This window comes from Hippopotamus amphibius, chromosome 14, assembly GCF_030028045.1.
Source record: "Hippopotamus amphibius kiboko isolate mHipAmp2 chromosome 14, mHipAmp2.hap2, whole genome shotgun sequence".
Taxonomy (NCBI): domain Eukaryota; kingdom Metazoa; phylum Chordata; class Mammalia; order Artiodactyla; family Hippopotamidae; genus Hippopotamus; species Hippopotamus amphibius.
Window position 1 is genome coordinate 74,692,008 of NC_080199.1, and position 17,924 is coordinate 74,709,931.

The 17,924-nt window shown below is 40.8% G+C and overlaps 1 protein-coding gene across 1 annotated transcript; it reads right to left on the minus strand.

Annotated features, from left to right (window-relative positions):
* Window positions 1–1,572: 1,572 nt before the first annotated feature.
* Window positions 1,573–12,643, minus strand: POMP (proteasome maturation protein). The gene is made up of 6 exons (XM_057707798.1): window positions 12,489–12,643; window positions 9,827–9,924; window positions 8,061–8,121; window positions 6,288–6,389; window positions 3,815–3,908; window positions 1,573–2,031 (listed from the first exon to the last, which is right to left on the minus strand). Exons 1-6 carry the CDS (start codon window positions 12,489–12,491, stop codon window positions 1,964–1,966), a joined length of 426 nt encoding a protein of 141 aa, XP_057563781.1. The 5' UTR covers window positions 12,492–12,643; the 3' UTR covers window positions 1,573–1,963.
* Window positions 12,644–17,924: the final 5,281 nt, after the last annotated feature.

Genomic DNA, 17,924 nt, shown 5'->3' on the forward strand with positions numbered 1-17,924 from the left:
TAAAACCCACAAATGCCTTTATTCGCATGTATAGTGAAAAGTGTAACAACAGAACTACATTACAGTTTCATTATGTTTATAATTCTTTTATCATGAATTTTACCATTTTAGTGTTAATAAAATTAATTTTAATCAGGCACCAACCTGTAATGTATCTCTTAAACCCAAAGATTAGTTTTTAAAAAGCAGAGACAAGGAAAAAACTAAACTACTTCCAAGAAAAAGAAAAAATGTCTAATTGAAGTCTAGCACCTAGGCAAAGTAACCCAGAGGAATCTGCAACTGACTCTTATGAAGGAATCCGAATTATCCCCCTACTCCAGGCAAATACTGTAGGTTGCAGAGATTAAGAAACAGTAGCAAATTTTTCAGCACCAAGGTACACTGGAAGAATTAACTGATGCTAATGAATGTGATGAACATAAAGGCGAAAGCAAGCATACAAATCAAAGCTCCTCATCTCTGGAGGGCTTTTCAAAAGCAGACTTCCTGGGACCCAGCCCAGACTAGTTCTACTGAAATTTCTGAGATTCAGCCCCCGACACCAAAACCTTTTCCACAAGATTTCCAGATGACTTTACATGCACCCAGGGATGAGGATCACGGGCATAGACACAAAGAAGGTAAAAGAGGAAAAGGAGAGAGAGGAGAAGCAAAAAGACCCTCAGAGAATAAGTATTAATCATGATTACCAACTTCGGTGTTTAAAGCATCAGCTTCTCCATTTAAACTATGTTCATTAATTTCACAGCACCTTCTACTGGTCAGGAAGAGTATCTACTATTCCTAAAACTAAGGCATGGAAATCTCCAACTCTGTTATTAGTGGAAAGAGAACACATTTAGAAACACTCAATTAGTGAACCTTTGTTATTTGCATATTTTCTCACAATTTAAGTGTAAGTGGGTTGGCAAATATTGTGCTGGCAAAGACAGTTCTAAACTCCATCTCAACAGTTAGGAGCGACTTCTGTTGTAGGGTGTTTAGCAGCATCCCTGGCCTCCTTGCACTCGAGGCCAACTGGAAACCCTCCCCAAAGCTGTGACAACCAAGAATTTCTCTAGACATTGTTAAATGGCCCCCCACTCCCAGAGGGGAGGGGAAACACTGCCTTCAGTCATAAATCAGTGACTTGGACAATAAAAATGTTCCTGAGAAATTGATAAGCTTTAATTTTTGCATACTAAGCTCATAAAAAATAGCTTAGTATTTTTTAAACCACAGGGAGGATTTACTTTTAAATAAGCTATTATGGAATTTGTTCATGGATAGTGTGCGTGTACATGAATGCTTTTTTTTAAATTTAGGCATCTTGAGATATATAAATCTGTGCAGTACTACAGTTTAATTCACACCTGCTGGTTCTTTAATTTTTCACTTTAAAGACAAGCCCAAAATCAAAACCTCTGAACTTATGCTTTTCAACCTCCAAGAATCAAAGAATATAGTTATAATTCTAAAGTAGCATCAATAAAGCAAGTGTTATTCTTATGAATATTAATGGACGATGATGAAACAAGGTAAAATATAATACTCTCATTTTGTACTTACTTTGAAATGCTGCCACTGAAATCAATTATAGATGTTTATTCTGAAAGATGCTACTATGAAGGCTGCAGGCTCAAACACTGATAATGGTTATTCAAAATCAAATTTATGGAATAACTAGGAAATAGGTTGAACTGGAACCTGTGGATAGTTTTATAATATTAATTAGCAACATTTTTTAAAGACATAGAAGGCTACTGTTTTAATATAAATTAGAAGTTTTAAAACCATCTCCCTTTACTGCTTTCAATTATCACATAAACCAAAGACCTAAATGATTTCAAATGATCACGGATACTATTTAGGCAAAAATTCTCATGTGTCAGTATTTTTAATGTTGTGTACATCAAATTATAGTAAAAAGACAACTGTAAACAAGACGCAGCCCCTCTATTTCCATGAACAGCACACGGTATTACAGTAAACCGAGCTTATATTCAACCATCAAATGTGGTTCTCCCATTAGTTCACTCTGTGACGGGTCTGAAAACAAACAAAAACAAACATATTAAAGATTCTCAAAAAAAGATAAATTCAATGATTCTATTCACATGAAAATTCAGATTAGGCAAAACTAACAAAGTGACAGAAAACAGACCATTGGTTGCGTGGGGCCAAGGGTGGGGGAACTGACTCAAAGAGACCAAGGAAACTTTGGGGGATGATGAAAACATTTCACATCTTGATTGAGGGGACAGTTACACAGCTGCACGCATTTACTAAAATTCACAGAACTGGACACTTAAAATGGGTGCATTCTACCATTTGTCAACTATACCGCAATTCAGTTGAATGTAAAAGAAAATACAGATTGAAAAAGTTCTCCTTTCTCAAAGTTCTTAACTGTTTCAGTGGCTCCCAGCTGACTCTAGGAGTGGAGCGCTAAGAGATTAAGCAAATCTTAATCTAACTTGCAAAATCTGTTTTATTTCTATCATTCTGTGCTCTGTTGCAAACACATATATACACAAACCAGAATTCTAGAGCAAAAAAACCTTAAGAATCTTCACTCTCTTGTCTGTACTGAGTCACACAAAAGTCTTACTTTTAACTGTGATAATGCACCTAAGAGTTTTTAAAATGAATATCAACAGTAAGCTTCCTACAGACTTTAAAATAAAGCCTTTTCTCCTCCACAAAGGAAGAGAAACAGAATAAATACCTAATGAAATAAACTGTGAAATCAGTTTGTAAAAATTATAAATAATCATTATATAATGATTACCAAGAGTAATATCAATTTGGATGTCTCCTCACTGGACCTCCTAAGAGACTGGAGATTACTGTGTCACATTAGTTCAACAATCTCTACTCTTGACACTTGTCACACAACAAAGCAGCCTTAGCAACAACTGATACTGTTACAATTATTAATAAACGGCTATGTATACAAGGCATCCAAAACCCAAATTAACAAAAAATGTCTGCACGTGAGTACAAAACAAAGACGTTTGCCGCAGCACTGTTTCGTGTTAATAAGAGAGAAAACTCAATATATGTACTGACACAGCACACGTACTGTAAGATACACACAGTATGATACCAATTGTGTTAAAAAAAATAAACACAAAGCAATGCCAAATATTTTCTTATTACATATATTTGTATGAAGACAGAGAAAAAAGTCTGGAAGGACATATACTAACTAAAAGCAGCAGGCAAACAGGGAAGAGGGGAGAGAAATGGGTTTGGGGGTAGTCATGGTGGACTTGAGTCTCAGCTGTAATGTTCTCAATTTTTAAACAAAGAACACCCTTCTTTACAAAATGACAACTTTCCTTTTCCGCTTTTCTAAGTTTTTGGCTTTAATAAAATACCTGCGTATTAAATAAATTACTTGCACCAGAAGACTGCACACCACGTAAGCAAGGAATTGGCCCGTGAGACTCCCAGGGAGGACCAGGCCTCTTGGTCAGTCTCAGTTTCCTCATTTTAAAGTAACAGACCTGGAGTAAATGGAAGGCCGCTTGCAGCATTAAGAAAAGTCTAATTGTGACTTTCCTACCACCCCCTTCACATTCTCTTCCCTTCCTTATAATACAACGTGCAGATTTTTCTTGGACAAGCACTTTCCTGATGAGCAAGCAGGGAAGTTTTCACTTTTAAAACCAAAGAACAGTTATTACCATTAGTTCAGTGAATAAACACAAGTGAATTCAATCGGCTATAAGCTCCATGAGGACGAAAACACTGTTGGTTTCCTTTGCTGCTGCTGCTGCCTTGTACATTACTGGGGCTCTACAAAAAGGTGTTGAATGACACTTACCATTAAGAATATCTTCAAATCCAATAGTCTCATCATTACCCCTCAAAATATCCAGTGAAAGGTTTGAGCTTGGAAGAAATGGAAGACGTTGAACCTTCGGGAAACGCATAAAAAGGCAAAATTAGAAAAAACCAAGGGGAAAATACACATGATCAAATTTCACATTCTTTTTTGTAAAATTTACAAAACTAAGTAAAATATCAATTTAACCAGTGTGGGGTGGGGGAGGGGGACACACAAATTCATATTTTAGACCCAAACCAAATTTTAAAAAATTCCTCAAAACTTTACTCAAAATATATAAAGACACTGAAATTGAAAGCTTTTACTAATACTTAATAATCCCGTGACGTTTGCACATATCTGGGGGCTTTGCACCTGTCCTGGAAAACCAAAGCACATACATGTGATGAAATGCAAAATCCCAGAGCCTAACAGCATTCTTTGTTCACAATAAATGCAGGATCATCAAATTCTTGAAGAAATTCCAACTCAGTGGGAGCACTATTCTACTTAGTAAACTGATCATTCAGTTTATGTTGTTTTGTATTGCTCATACAAATGTAAGTTATGACTCTTTACAACAGTAGTGATAAGTAGAAATGAAGATCAAAGTCACCTGTGGGTCTTTAAAAACCATAGTGCCCTGGCTACTGTAAACAATGCTGCAATGAACATTGTGGTACATGTTTCTTTTTGGATTATGGTTTTCTCTGAGTATATACCCAGTAGCAGGATTGCTGGGTCATATGGTAGTTCCATTTTTAGTTTTTTAAGGAACCTCCATACTGTTTTCCATAGTGGCTGTACCAACTTACATTCCCACCAACAGTGCAAGAGCATTCCCTTTTCTCCACACCCTCTCCAGTATTTACTGTTTGTAGATTTTCTGATGATGCCCATTCTGACTGGTGTAAAGTGATACCTCACTGTGGCTCTGAATTGCATTTCTCTAATGATTAGTGATGTTGAGCATCTTTTCATGTGTTTGTTAGCCATCTGCATGTCTTCTTTGAAGAAATGTCTATTTAGGTCTTCCCTCCATTTGTGGACTTGGTTAATTGCTTGGAAGAAACCTAAATGCTCACCAACAGATGAATGGATAAAGAAGATGTGGCACATATATACAATGGAATATTACTCAGCCATAAAAAGGAAGGAAATTGAGTTATCTGTAGTGAGGTGGCTGGACCTAAAGACTGTTATACAGAGCAAAGTAAGCCAGAAAGAGAAAAACAAATACCGTATGCTAACTCATATATATGGAATCTAAAAAAAAAATGGTTCTCATGAACCCAGTGACAGGGCAAGAATAAAGATGGAGATGTAGAGAACAGACTTGAGGACACAGGGTACATGGGGGGGCAAAGGGGAAGCTGGGACGAAGTGAGAGAGTAGCATTGACATGTATACACTACCAAATGTAAAACAGATAGCTCGTAGGAAGTTGCCACATAACATAGGGAGATCAACTGGATGATGGGTGATGACTTAGAGGGCTGGGATGGGGAGGGTGGGAGGCAGTCACAGGAGGAAGGGCCTATAGGGATATATGTATAAATACAGCTGATTCACTTTGGGGTACCTCAAAAACTGGCACAACAGTGTAAAGCAATTATATTCCAATAAAGAGCTAAAAAAAATTAAAAAATAAAAACCACAGTGCCATTCTGAACTAGTGCTATCTACTTTTTTCAGTTATTAAATACATACACTGCAGACCAGTACCTAAGTACGGTGGAGAAAGCACGGGCTGTAGAGTCAAGAGATCTGGATTCAAACTCTGCTTTTATTACTTACTTAGGCTTTGCCTAAGTTACCTGACCTATCTCACCCTGTTTCCACATCTGTGAACTAGGAGAGTAGCACCTTCCTCGCAAACCTGTAGCACGGTGTGGTGTAAAGTATGTATATACAGTCACTGGCACATAGCTGGCACTCAACAAACGTTAATGTAGCCAAATCAAATTTTCAGTTTTTCTGTTCTTTGGTAATCGTCTAGCCATCACTGGAGTCAATGCAGTGTGATGTGACAGAATCCAGAGCACAGATGGGGGGTGGGGGGAGGGTGGGGGCACACTTCTTACACACTTGGAAGGACATTTCTGAAGATCTTCTTCCTGAGCAACAGGCATACTCAGCGATATACAACCTGCCTACTAGATACCTCCACCTGGATATTCCTAGAGGCAGCTCAAATTCAATGTAACCCCCCCAAAAGGAGAAAAACATGAAAGTGAACACACATAGGTTTTCAGACACTGAGCCTATAATTTGCAGGGTTTTCCAGTTCCAAGCTTCTCTCCTCTCTGACGCAGGACTCGAGGTCATATCCTACAAGGGGGAAAGCAGGGTCGGCTGCACGGGAGAAGAGAAGGTAAGCTTTGTATAGCTGTTGTTAAAAGAGAAGACTCCTTCCAATTGCCATCAACACGCAGCGGGGATGCATACAAACTGACAACCATAAACCCACCTGCTGCACTGCCTTGAATTCCATTTGCAGTTTCAGTGGAGCAAATAGACCCTGGATGTTTCTCAGTGTGGAAAAGTTCATTTTATCTTGGTTGAGCTGGAACTACAAAGACAACAAAGTAGTTTTAAATGTTACACTCAACATTCCGCTTTCAAAACAGTCAGCACTGATACCCATGTGGCACAATACTTAGAGGAAGGATTTCAATATCCATAACCGAAATAAAAACAAAGTATTTTTACTAATTTCTTCAACAAATTTTAGAATATGTATGTCTATATTTCATCTAGCATGCAGGTGTCCTTCGCTCACATAAAATTACCACCTAAAATTTAGATTTACAAAATTAATAAATTAAGGGAATGTTATTCATAATGCAGAAGTATATTTACAAAGCATAATCATATTTCAGTGCTTCTGATTAAAAATACTGCAAAACTGGTAATGCAAAGAAAAATGTATAAATAATCTGAGATCCAGAAACAGTTATATACAGCAACAAAAATTAATAAGAAATTTCTAAGCACAAAAGTATCTACTTCAAAGGATTTCATAAAAGAAAGAATCAGACCCATTATACTGTCCTGTTAATTAAAGCAATTTTTTTCTGGCATCATACTCTTACTAAGCACTGATACTACTTCTGAAAAACAAGTCAGGTTTATCCCATCTAAATATGTATAATTTATCTTTTGAACTCAAACGCGGAACTTTACATTCACCTCTTTGTTTTTCTTGAAGTTCTGGCCCGGTCTTTTGGTCTACCGTGTTACCTGTGATGCAGTTCACTTATTCATCAAAACAAGATATCCGTATCAGCTTTTTCTTCCATAAATCTGATTTATATGCTTTCTACGGTTAACCTGAAGTCTTTGAAAAACCACCTTCTCAAGTCATCATCTGAGCATGAAACCAGAATGCAGCCAAAGCAACCAGGGGCCCCTTTATTTTCTCATCAAATCTGAACTTCAATTTCATCATCAAGTTATTTGTTCTACTCTTTCTTATAGAAAGATCTTTCCCCTTGCTGAAGAGTGAGGGGGGAAAAAAAGGCAGCTTTCTGTTAACTGGGTAACACTGCACCATCATCCCCAAGTAGTAGGACACCTCCTCCTTTCTGCTCTGAATGTGTATTTAAAACTCTTTGTGTCTTCAGGACATCTGTACAGGCTATACCCTCTGGGGAATGACCTCTCCTCACGTATTTATCCGGTTAATACTGCTCTGAACCTGTTCAAACGTCCCCTCTTCTGGAAAGCTTCCCACAGGTGACTGCTCCATCCCTGGTCCTCTACAGCACTTTACAAAGCCCATATCCAATGCTTACCTTCCCATTCAATTTTCAGCTCCTTAGGGATGGGACTACGGCATATTCATCTGCATACCTACTGTGCTTAGCAGTAACTTGGAGATGCAGGGTTTGAAAAAGAGGTCAAGGCTAGAGATGTGGGCTTGGAAAGATCAACAGTAAAAATGGCAGGGGAAAAATATAAAAGAAAACAGGGTCAGCAAATGAGAAAATATTATGAAAGGAATGGAGAGATAGACCAATCTCTAAAAATGTCCATAAAAAAGACAAAGAAGAATGGGCAAAAACAGAGCTTTAGTGACACAATATAATGAAAACTCAAAGCTTATTCTAGAAGGATACTGAAAACAAGGCCTCAAGTTCTTCATGGTTAAATGCTCAACACCACAACTGTCTTAATCAAGTATTACTACAAATATTTTTCTACTAGAGGATAAAAATAAAAATACAGGTAACATACTTACATTTTTTTCTGATAATTCAAGAGGATGACTGGGCAAAAGTTCATTTTTCACACAAGAAAAACTGAAAATAAACATTCAAAATGGAGATTATACATTGCTGAATACCTAAAGCTCAAAATCCTATCTATCAATGTTGTAATATAATGAAATGGCACAAGGTAGTTTCAGGGGGATGATTAAAGTGTTCTGTGTCCTGACTGTGGTGGTGGTGGTGGTGCTGGTGTCAGTTATGTACTGAATTCACAGAACTATACACCAAGAGGGAGAAGAAAAGTCAAATGTACTGTATATTGTTTTAAATGTATCTATTATACATACTGGTGGTCAAGACTTCAATTCACTGGGGAGAACCCTCCAAAAAACAGTGCTAAATGATGGCCTATATCTAACAGAAATTTAATAACGTGTGTTTATTCTGATGATGTGATTCCTGTATTATATAAAATAGCTAAGCCTCTTCTATTCAGATCTAATGCATATTCAATAGTTAATATATTTTTGGTAAACACATGGTCAACCATCTGTTTGACATTTACCAAACGCCTACTATGTATAAAGTACTACATTAGGCAACACGCTGGAGCCAGGCACTGGTCTCTATCCCTCTAGATAGATAAAGATGACTATTTACTGCTCAAAGCAGGATCTGAGAGCTGAAAGAAATGTTAGAAATCCTACAGCAATCGTTTACTGAATATTATCTTTGTATAGAACATTATCCTCGAAGTGGAATTTGAAACTGGTTCTGCTCATGGCAATCTTACAATTTAACTGGGAGAAAAAAGAAGCATTTCATGTGAAAACAAAAACAAAAAAGAATCATCCAGACTGGTTACTGGCTAGCTTATAAATTTGATTATACTATACTACTGCCAATTCCAAAGGCAATACAGTGCACCTTTCTTATAGCATGAAAAGACAACAATGAGGTATCATATACGTTCCCAGAGACCAATGTTAGAATGACATTCTATTATAGTAAGACTAAATACCTTAAAATTAGATATAAAATTCAAAAATTCAAACACAGTATGTACACAGGGGGAAGGAAGGCATTATCCTTATTTGATTAAGCAGAAAAGCAATCTGCCAAGAAAAAAGACCAGTACTAGAAACTGAGGCTCAAACATATACAAAAATAAAGGAAACTGAGGGAAAGGGTGTAACTGTGCTAAAATCAGAAAAGAGAAACAAGAGCAGCTAACACTTACTTAGTGCTTGCTAATACCATGTACTGGTCTAAGTATTTCCCATGTATTAGCTCATTCAAAATAACACAGATGCTATAGCTAGCCTTATTTCACAAGAGACGACATTGAGACGTAGAACAATTACGTAATCTGCCCAAAGGCATACATCTAGTAAATAGCGGAGCCAGGACCAAAACCCAGAGTCCATGCTCTTTACTGCTATGTCCTAGTGTCTCCCAAAGAAAAACAAATTACTCCAATAGTTAATAAGATAAAGAGACAAATGGCTCTCCAAGTTATCAGCAGCAAAAAGAAGAATCCTACCAAATCATGCTACTGGGTAACATCGCCTAGGAGGATGCCTTTCCTGGGAACCTACTACTCTCATAAGATGCTTCTGCCACTATAAAACACATCCAACCCTCCCTTCCCCCTCTTCCCCTAGTCTAAAGTGTATTACATGCTACCTCCTAAACTAACTATATATTTATGGCCTATCAAAATATTTAAAGAATACTGTGAGAAATAATTCACATTTTACCATAACAAAATAAAAATCACAATTCCGCCACATACCCTTTTCGAAGAAGATCATGACTTTCAAAAGGGCCACTTGCTGAAAGTTCTGTAACTGGAATACTGTCCTTTAGCTGAGAGCCAAGTCCTCTGGCATTCTACAATGAAATGAAAAAAACTATTAAATATAAAAAGTTCAAAAAAACACTGAACACTTATGTAAAAAACATTGTTTAAATACTAAAAGAGAAGACAAGGGCTTTGCCCTCAAAGAGCACACAGTCCAGACAAGCACTGTGAGCCTTAGTATTCTGGTGGAGGAATACACATGGCCCAGTGGATAAAGTCGAATCTGGGCTAGGAAGGGTTCCTGAGCTGATCTCTGAGTGTTGTCAGACTGAAACACATTCCAGGAAAAAAAAAAAAAGAACATGGGTAAAGGTATAAAAATATAAGTGAACAAGCTACAAGCAGTTTGAGATGACTAACTAGCTACATGTCTAAGTTGGGCAGTAGTAAAGGCTGGCAAAAAGAAAAAATGAAAAGGCTTAAATATGCAAAGAAACTTGGGTTTTATTCTGAAATTGACAGAGCCTCTGAAGGGTTATGGCATGATCAGATTTACTTTCATTGGAAAGATCCCTCCCCTAGGTTACAAGGACTGGTACAGAATAACAAAAGTTGAGGGCTGAATCCCGGGGAATACCATTCCTTAAGGACAAGGAAAAACAAGGAAAAAGGGATCAAGAACAGAAAATAGCTAGAAGAGACTGGTCACAGAAGCTAAGAAAAAAGGTAATTTCAGAAAGTGTTTGGTTCCCAGAAGAGGGTGCTCCCCATGAAAAATAAATGTATCTAATCAGGATAGTATAAATAAAAGGAAATAAAAACAAAGACTCACAATATATTTGGTACTATTGTATTGTAACCCTACTCATTTATACTATAATGAAATCGCCAAATATTTGTTAAATATCTACCCCGGTGGCAGGTACTCTACTAGATACTGAAGATACATATCTGTCTTCCAGGGCTTAAGCTAAGGAAGATACAGGAAACTTGCAAATAAAATGTAATAAATGTTACAATAGGTAAAACACAAGATGCTGAATTTAAGTTCCTTGTTGCTGAAATACACCATCCCTGCAATTCTGCAGAAAAACGTAAAACAGCTACAGGTAGTTTGGTATGCAGTCTTATAATCTTCTAGGAGAAACTTTTCTGAGAAACCAGCTTTTTACACTGATGTTTTACTTTGTGTATTTTACTAGGTCAGGTACTCCACCCTGTCCAGGGTTTCTTCAGTCTACCACCCCAGGCCAGGCTCTCACACGTGGATACTGTTAACAGCTCAGGCTCTCACACATAGATAATGTTAACAGCACTCTACTGGGTCTGGCCGCCTCTAGCCTCTTCCATTTCCCATTCTGCACAGCAAGGTTTGCGTGATATGCAGTCTCCCTCATCAAAACTGTTAACAAAACAAAACAAAATTCTTTCACTGATTCCTCAATGTCTCGTCTAAAGAATAATGTTCAAGGTCCTAAGCCTGGAACTGAAGAACCGGTACAAGTTTCAACCTCCCCCCCTCCCCCCACAGAAGTCATGGTTAATTAGGAAAAGAAGCCAAAATCTAGTGTGGACTGTCAGTAACCTAATGAAGGCGTAAAACCTCTCTGGCCGTGTTTACTCCTCCTTCCAGCTGTCTGAACTCTTTCAGTGACTAGAGGTGTATGACTGTACCTTTCCAAAAACATCTTCTGTTACCTTCCTACCTAAGCGTTCTCCTCCTCCCAGACTGCTTTACTGTAGAGTGACAGCAGAAAAGTTTCTTCCGGGCACAAGGAAAGGGGGATTCTGATCTCTGAGTTCTGTTACCACTTTCCCAATTCCATTCTCTAACAAAGTAGAAGAGGAAAACAAATCTACGAAAATTTATTTAACACTAGACACTTGAGGGTGTTTATAAAACCTCTGTACCATGTTCAGCGGTATTTACCCACGGAAGCTTTCTAGATGTGGATGGCCTAGCCTAGCAGCTGTACTGGTATCAGAGTCGCGGGCGATGACGGTTCCGGGATTTCTCCCAAATATCAAACTTTTAAGTTAAAAAGAGAGAACGAGAAGGAGCTGGGGAGGAGGAGATGCACTGACAACACTGACAAATGGGGAGCACTATTATCTAATTTTCCGCCTCCAGCGCCTGTCACACTACCAGCTCCACACACAGCAGGGAACGCTGAGTGATGGAGATGCGACAGGCAGTCCCGGAGGTCAGGGCTGGGTGAGGAGTTGAGGACTCGGCTCCCCAGCGCGCTCCCCTCGGGGAAGGGTAGCCGGCGGCGCCGCACCCCAGACCGTTGCGCTTTCGGGTCTGTCCTTTCCCGCCGGGCGCCAGCTACGGGAAGGGACCGGGGTCGGGATCGGCTGCGGGACTGGGGATGGGAGAGAGAAGAGGGGGTGGGAGAGAGAAAAGGGGGTGGGAGAGGATGGGGCCGAGGCGCCGCTCACGGGAGCCGCCCCGGGGCCCGGCCCAGGCCGCGGCCTCGAACCCCCGGAGCCCATGACTCGACAGCTCATGGCGCCCGAGGCCGGCCTCCTCCTCCTCCTCCCGCCGCCGCCGCCGCTGCCGCCGGCGGGACGGGCTGCGGGGTCGCGGCCTGCTTCTGCGCCCGTAGACCCGAGCGCGCCGGCCACGCGGGTCGCCCGGGGTCTCACTCACCATCTTCACCTCGCTCTGCGCACAGCCTCTCAGCCCGTTACCGTCAGCCGGCCCCGCTGCTCACTTCCGTTTCCGGGGTTGCCCCCCCACATCCGCCGGAAGTGCGTCCGTCCGGGCGAGGAAGGAAGGAGGGCGAGGGGGCGCCGGGAGGGAGCCGCGCGGGGCCGGGGCTCCCACGCCTGAAGTCCCGAGGGACCGGGGGCCGAGGGCGCAGTAAGGGTGTGGGCTGGAGGAGGGCGGGGGAGGGGCGCCGCGGGCCTCGGCTGGGCGGGGGCGCGGCCCGCTGGCGGCGCGCGTGGCCGGGCGCGTCGCCCTGGGGACGCAGAATCTCCTCGAGGCAGAGGTTACGTCTTCCGTAAGGGCTGGACCAGGCCCGGGGCGGGGATGAGCGATGCGCCTGCGGTCGTCCGGCTCGTGGGGCAAATGTGCAACCCCAGGCTCCTGCCGGTTTGCTTTTATTTTTTAGAGTCAGGGATGGAGGGTTAGGCTGCCGTGTTGAGGACCCGGGGCCGAGGCCGAGAGTACAGAAGTGAACTGGCGGATGCGGTTCCCCGGCTACAGCGCTGGAGGAGCTCCTGGGGGTGGGCGGGGTGACAGCTAAGTAAGTGTGATCATTTCTGACCTCTGGGGGCTGTTACTACATAGTCACACCGTTCCAAGTGCTCTGCGGGAGCTAGCTCCTTTAACCCTTTGAATAATCTTATGATATGGGTGCTACGATCCCCTCAGTTTTACAGGCGCTGAAAGTAAGACATAAAAGAGTTTAGATAGATATGCCCAGGGACACGTAAGCCGTCAGAGCTAGTCATACGCTAACTACACTCTGTTGCCTCCCAAGTGTGATGTGGTAAAGTGGAGTCTTGCTTTGTCACTATGTAGTGGAGCTAACTTAAGGCGTCCTTGGGCTGACGGGCATGGTATAAGAGCGAATTAGGTAGCAGAAAATATGAAAGCACACTGCTGGCAGATTTGCTTGTGCAAAAACCCGAGTGGGAAGGAAGGCGTTTGTGGCTCAGGTTCAGACTTACGTTCAGAGAGTAAGTTAGTGAGGTGAGGCTTAGTAGGTGGAGGCGCTTGAGCTTAGTTGCTCCGTGGCATGTGGAGTCTTCCCAGAGCAGGGCTTGAACCTGTGTCCCCTACATTGGCAGGTGGATTCTTAACCATTGCGCCACCTAGGAAGTCCCTAAAGCACCCAATAAATGTTTATTAAATAAAAAGTGTGGGGGAAAAAATGGATGAATGGATACTTGTGCCTAATAGGTAGACTGGCTCATATGGTTGGAAGGCTAGAGGTGGGTTTGGACGATCCAAGATAACTTATTTGGAGAAGTTTCCGGAAGCACCCTCCTGGGCCTGGAGCCCAACCCAAAAGGTCGGCACTATAAGCCAAAGCCCTAAATCCTTGTCTGGTTCCAATTATGCCCATTCCCCCAGGGCTAGACTCAACAAAACTGGCATCCCACCACAAGGTCTACAGTTGTGACATCCGCTAACATCGGAACCATAGAGTGTGTGTGCCCAGCCTGCGCCTCCCCCGCCTGCGTGGCCTTTCTCCCTTCCAGCCTCTGTGGACACCACTTCTCAGCCGGGTGGATTGTCTTGAGCTTTGAAATCAGAATGGGGGTGGTTTGGAGAGGGGCAGGCACAAGGGTTGGTGGCGATGGTTTTCCCTCTGGAGGGTTTAGGGTGGAGGAGAATGAGCGCTCTATTGTCTGAGAGATGGGAGGGAAAATAATGCAATTTGTGTGAAAAGTTTGTAAAACATATTCTCTTAAAGGTACCTAAAACTTAGAATGTTGTATTCAGTATAAGTTTCAGAAATTGCTCCCCTAGGAGGTTTGGTAAGAGTGGTACAAATCTCAACTAATAAGAAAGTTACTGTGTTTCAGAGGAGCTGGAAAGAACCTACAAATATAAAGAGTACATCCAGGTCCTCTTTACATTATCTAAGCTCTTGCAGTGTTGGGAAAGGTTCAGTGTGCTTAATTTCAGATAAATCCTATTTATACATGTTTCTTTGCAAGTCCCTTTATAAGTGTTAAGAGATGGAGGCACACGTTACATCACGTTTATTTGACAGACTCTTCTCTTTAACCCTAAGAGATGAGTGTTTCATATTTCTTCTGAAATGCTTTGCTGACTATGATTTCAGTTGGAGCTGCTTTTAAAAGTGTCCTCTGATTGTGAAAAGCTGGGTTTTGAAAGTACCTACTAAAGTTGACTCGTTTGAGTCCAGGTGTTTTTACTATTTTACATCTGCATTGCATCAGACACAGCTGAGGTTAGCGTTCCGTTTTACATGCTTTCATAGCCCTGTTTCAGGTCTGTGTTTTCAAGAAGCGGTTTATGTTTTCAGCATCGAGAGTCTTTATTCATTTGTCTGTGGAGTGTACGGCTTGTAGATTATATGCAATGAATTTTAAATTCTAGACCTGTTTCTTTTAGCCTTCATTTGCCAGCCCACATGTAGGAGCATAGAATCATTTTAATATTAAGTAAAAAATCTAATTCAGAAGGCATATCTGCCAAAAACATTGTACAGTGCCTTACAAAGCCTGATGTAGTATACCTGACGTATGCATGACGTTTTCTATTTGGATGCTGTTTTCAGGTACTAGTGTCAGTGTTCCCCTCCACTGGCATGGGTAATTGAGAGGGGAAGTTTTTGTATTTTTGAAAATTCAAAAATTTATTCCCTGAAGACAAAGACTTGAGAGAAAATTTGTGTATATTCAAAGCACACTAGAAGGTTTTCTCAAAAGCAGTTTACGTTAATCTTATTTGGAATCAGAAAGCTGATTCAGAATCTAAAAGCTGAAAAAGATAGCCTAAGTCACTCTGATTGTATGATTGGTTTATTTGACTGTTTTTCCTTCTGGAAGCAATGCATGCTCATTGTAGAAAATTAGAAAACAGCGAGAGGCAAAAAGAAGAGAATGGAGAGCAGAGATAACCACTGTGAACGCACTGGCTCTGAGACGTTCTTTCATACGACAGATTATACCTATTCATCGTTTTACAGAAAACAGAGTGACTCCGTTTTCTAAGTGAGCTGGGAAGTTTTCTCTTGGCTTTTTCTTCATGACCATATTATTACTTAATAAAATATGTCATTCTGAAGCCTTAGAAAACACCCTTCCTTTACTTCTTCAAGAATGGTGAATTACACGTAGGCTATTTACTCAACATTTTTCATCCTGTCAGCATGGTTGGATGCCAGTTGGCTGTTCTCAGTAATTTTTGAAGGTATGTTTTTTTGGTAGTTGGCCAGGGAAATCATTACTCTTAAAATGCTCCGTAGTCCTAACCATACAGTTGGATTTATGGATAGATATTATGTTCCATGTTTTGTTGTTTTCTCACTGTTTCAGTATCTGGGATTGATGCCAAAGGCCATTCAGCCTCACTCCATTTATTAAGTTAGAGTATACAACTAAGTTTACACAGTAGAGCTTAGAGGGGGAAAAAAAGACCTTGTTTATCATTCTACTTAGGTGTCTTTACATCGGTGAGAAAGGAAAGTATTATTTCTCAAATACCTCAGTGAAATCTCCTGAGAAATAGAGTCTCATAGTTAACAGAAGTAGTTACCCGACGCCTGAGCCACAGGAACTCCTTGCCCTATTCCGAGCCGTCTTTACTGCTGCTGAAGACATTTTGTCCCCTAAAATTCAAATCTGTGACTTCCCTCCTTAAAGCCCTTCACTTGCTCCTGGTTTCTGCCCTCCAGGATTAATTCCAGACTCTGTCCAATGGCAAACAGGCCTTCTGTGATCTGACTGCCAACCAACATTCTTAAATCCTTCACTCGAGTCATGTTCAACTACTTGGAATTCTCTGAAAATGCCACTGCTTTCATGCCCCGCACTTTTATTCCTGTTCTCCCCTCTTTCTGGAATGCTCCATTGCACGGTCCCAGCTCAGCATCACTCCCTCTGAAGTCTTGCCTGACTTGCTCCCCGCCCTGCTCCCCTCCTTTCTGGGAGGGTGGACCCTTAGTGCTGCATCACATATACTTACTTGTTTCACTGCATCTGTAATACATTGTTGCACTTGTTTTTTGCACATGTGCCTCTTGCCTTTTTCAAAGCCTTTTGGCCTGCAAACCCCATTCACCATCCTTTGGAGCTGACTGTATCCTTTTGAAGCTTTCATCTTTCTTTAGGAACATTGTAATAGCCTTTCAGCTTGCCGGCTCACCTCCTCGCCCACCTGCTCCCTGATTTCACACTCCAGGCCATCTCCAGAGTACTGTGAGCTCAGGAAACGATGGCTGACTGTTTCAAAGGTCTGATAGGGACCAGGTGAAATTAGCTACAGGGCATGATTAGCATGGGTCTAATTTATTTCCTGTATCAAGATTGCCTTGACCTTAGCGCCAGGGGCTGTGAGAAACTAGGAAAAGGATCCAGGTGCAGGCAGCCAGAACTTGTGGGTTGAACATTGCGGGTGTGTTACTGGCGCTTCCTTGGGGTCCTGGCTTGGAGTGGCGATGAAGTCAAAAGATACTGTCCAGTGACCACAAGTAGTAGCAGAATTCTTTGGAGCTGAGAGGGATGTGCAGTGTGGGAGATACAAAGAGCAACAGGAGTCAGTCTTGTCAAAATATATTCCCTGAGAATCTGAAATTTTGAAATACTGTAGTTTGTGATTACTTGGAATACAAAGTAATTCTTTTGCCACGGGTATTTATTAAAGGATTGTTTTGATACATCATTTTTTAAAAGGAATGTAAGCGGTGATTCAGAATGTATAAATTCGTATTTCTGCCAACAGTTAAAATTTTTGTTGATGTGATGGCTTAGAAGGGATGGCTCAGTCACTTTAGTTTGTGTCTTCCTGATTGCTAGAAAGATTAAGCAGTTTTTCATGTGCATTTATCATTTAGATTTGCTTTTCTGGAAATGCTTGTTCACACAGTCTTTGCTCATTTTTCTGTCGAGTTTTTCTTCCTATAAATTTGTAGGCACTTGTATACTATAGATATTAACCTTTTGTCTTATGCATTACAAATATTTCCCACAATCTGTTGTAATATTTTTCTTTTGTTTCTCATATCTGACCTAAACATTTTAAATAAATGTCTCTTTTCCTTTATAACTCTCAGGCTTACTGTTTCAGTTGAAAATGTTTCCCTAACTCCTAGTGTATAAATTTATTCTCAAATTTTATTCTAAAATAGCTTTTCACATTTTGTTTCTGATTCATATGAAATTTATTTTTGAATGTGGATTAAGGTAGAAGTCTGATTTTATTTTCCTCTAGAGGCTATGTTAAAATCTTGTTTGTACTAAGATACATTTTGAGGCTCTCCATTCTAATGATCTAATTATTTTTCCAAATAATTAGGTAATATTCATTGGGCATATATGTGCCAAATACTGTACTAAGCATTTTACGTATTTCAGCACATTTAATCCTGGCAGCAACATTGTG

Coding starts and splice junctions, on each gene's coding strand:
- POMP (XM_057707798.1), bottom strand. Junction 3,909..6,287: donor AATTCAAGGCAGTGCAGCAG/GTGGGTTTATGG, acceptor CGTTTCCCGAAG/GTTCAACGTCTTCCATTTCT. Junction 2,032..3,814: donor ATTTGAAGATATTCTTAATG/GTAAGTGTCATT, acceptor GTTTGTTTTCAG/ACCCGTCACAGAGTGAACTA.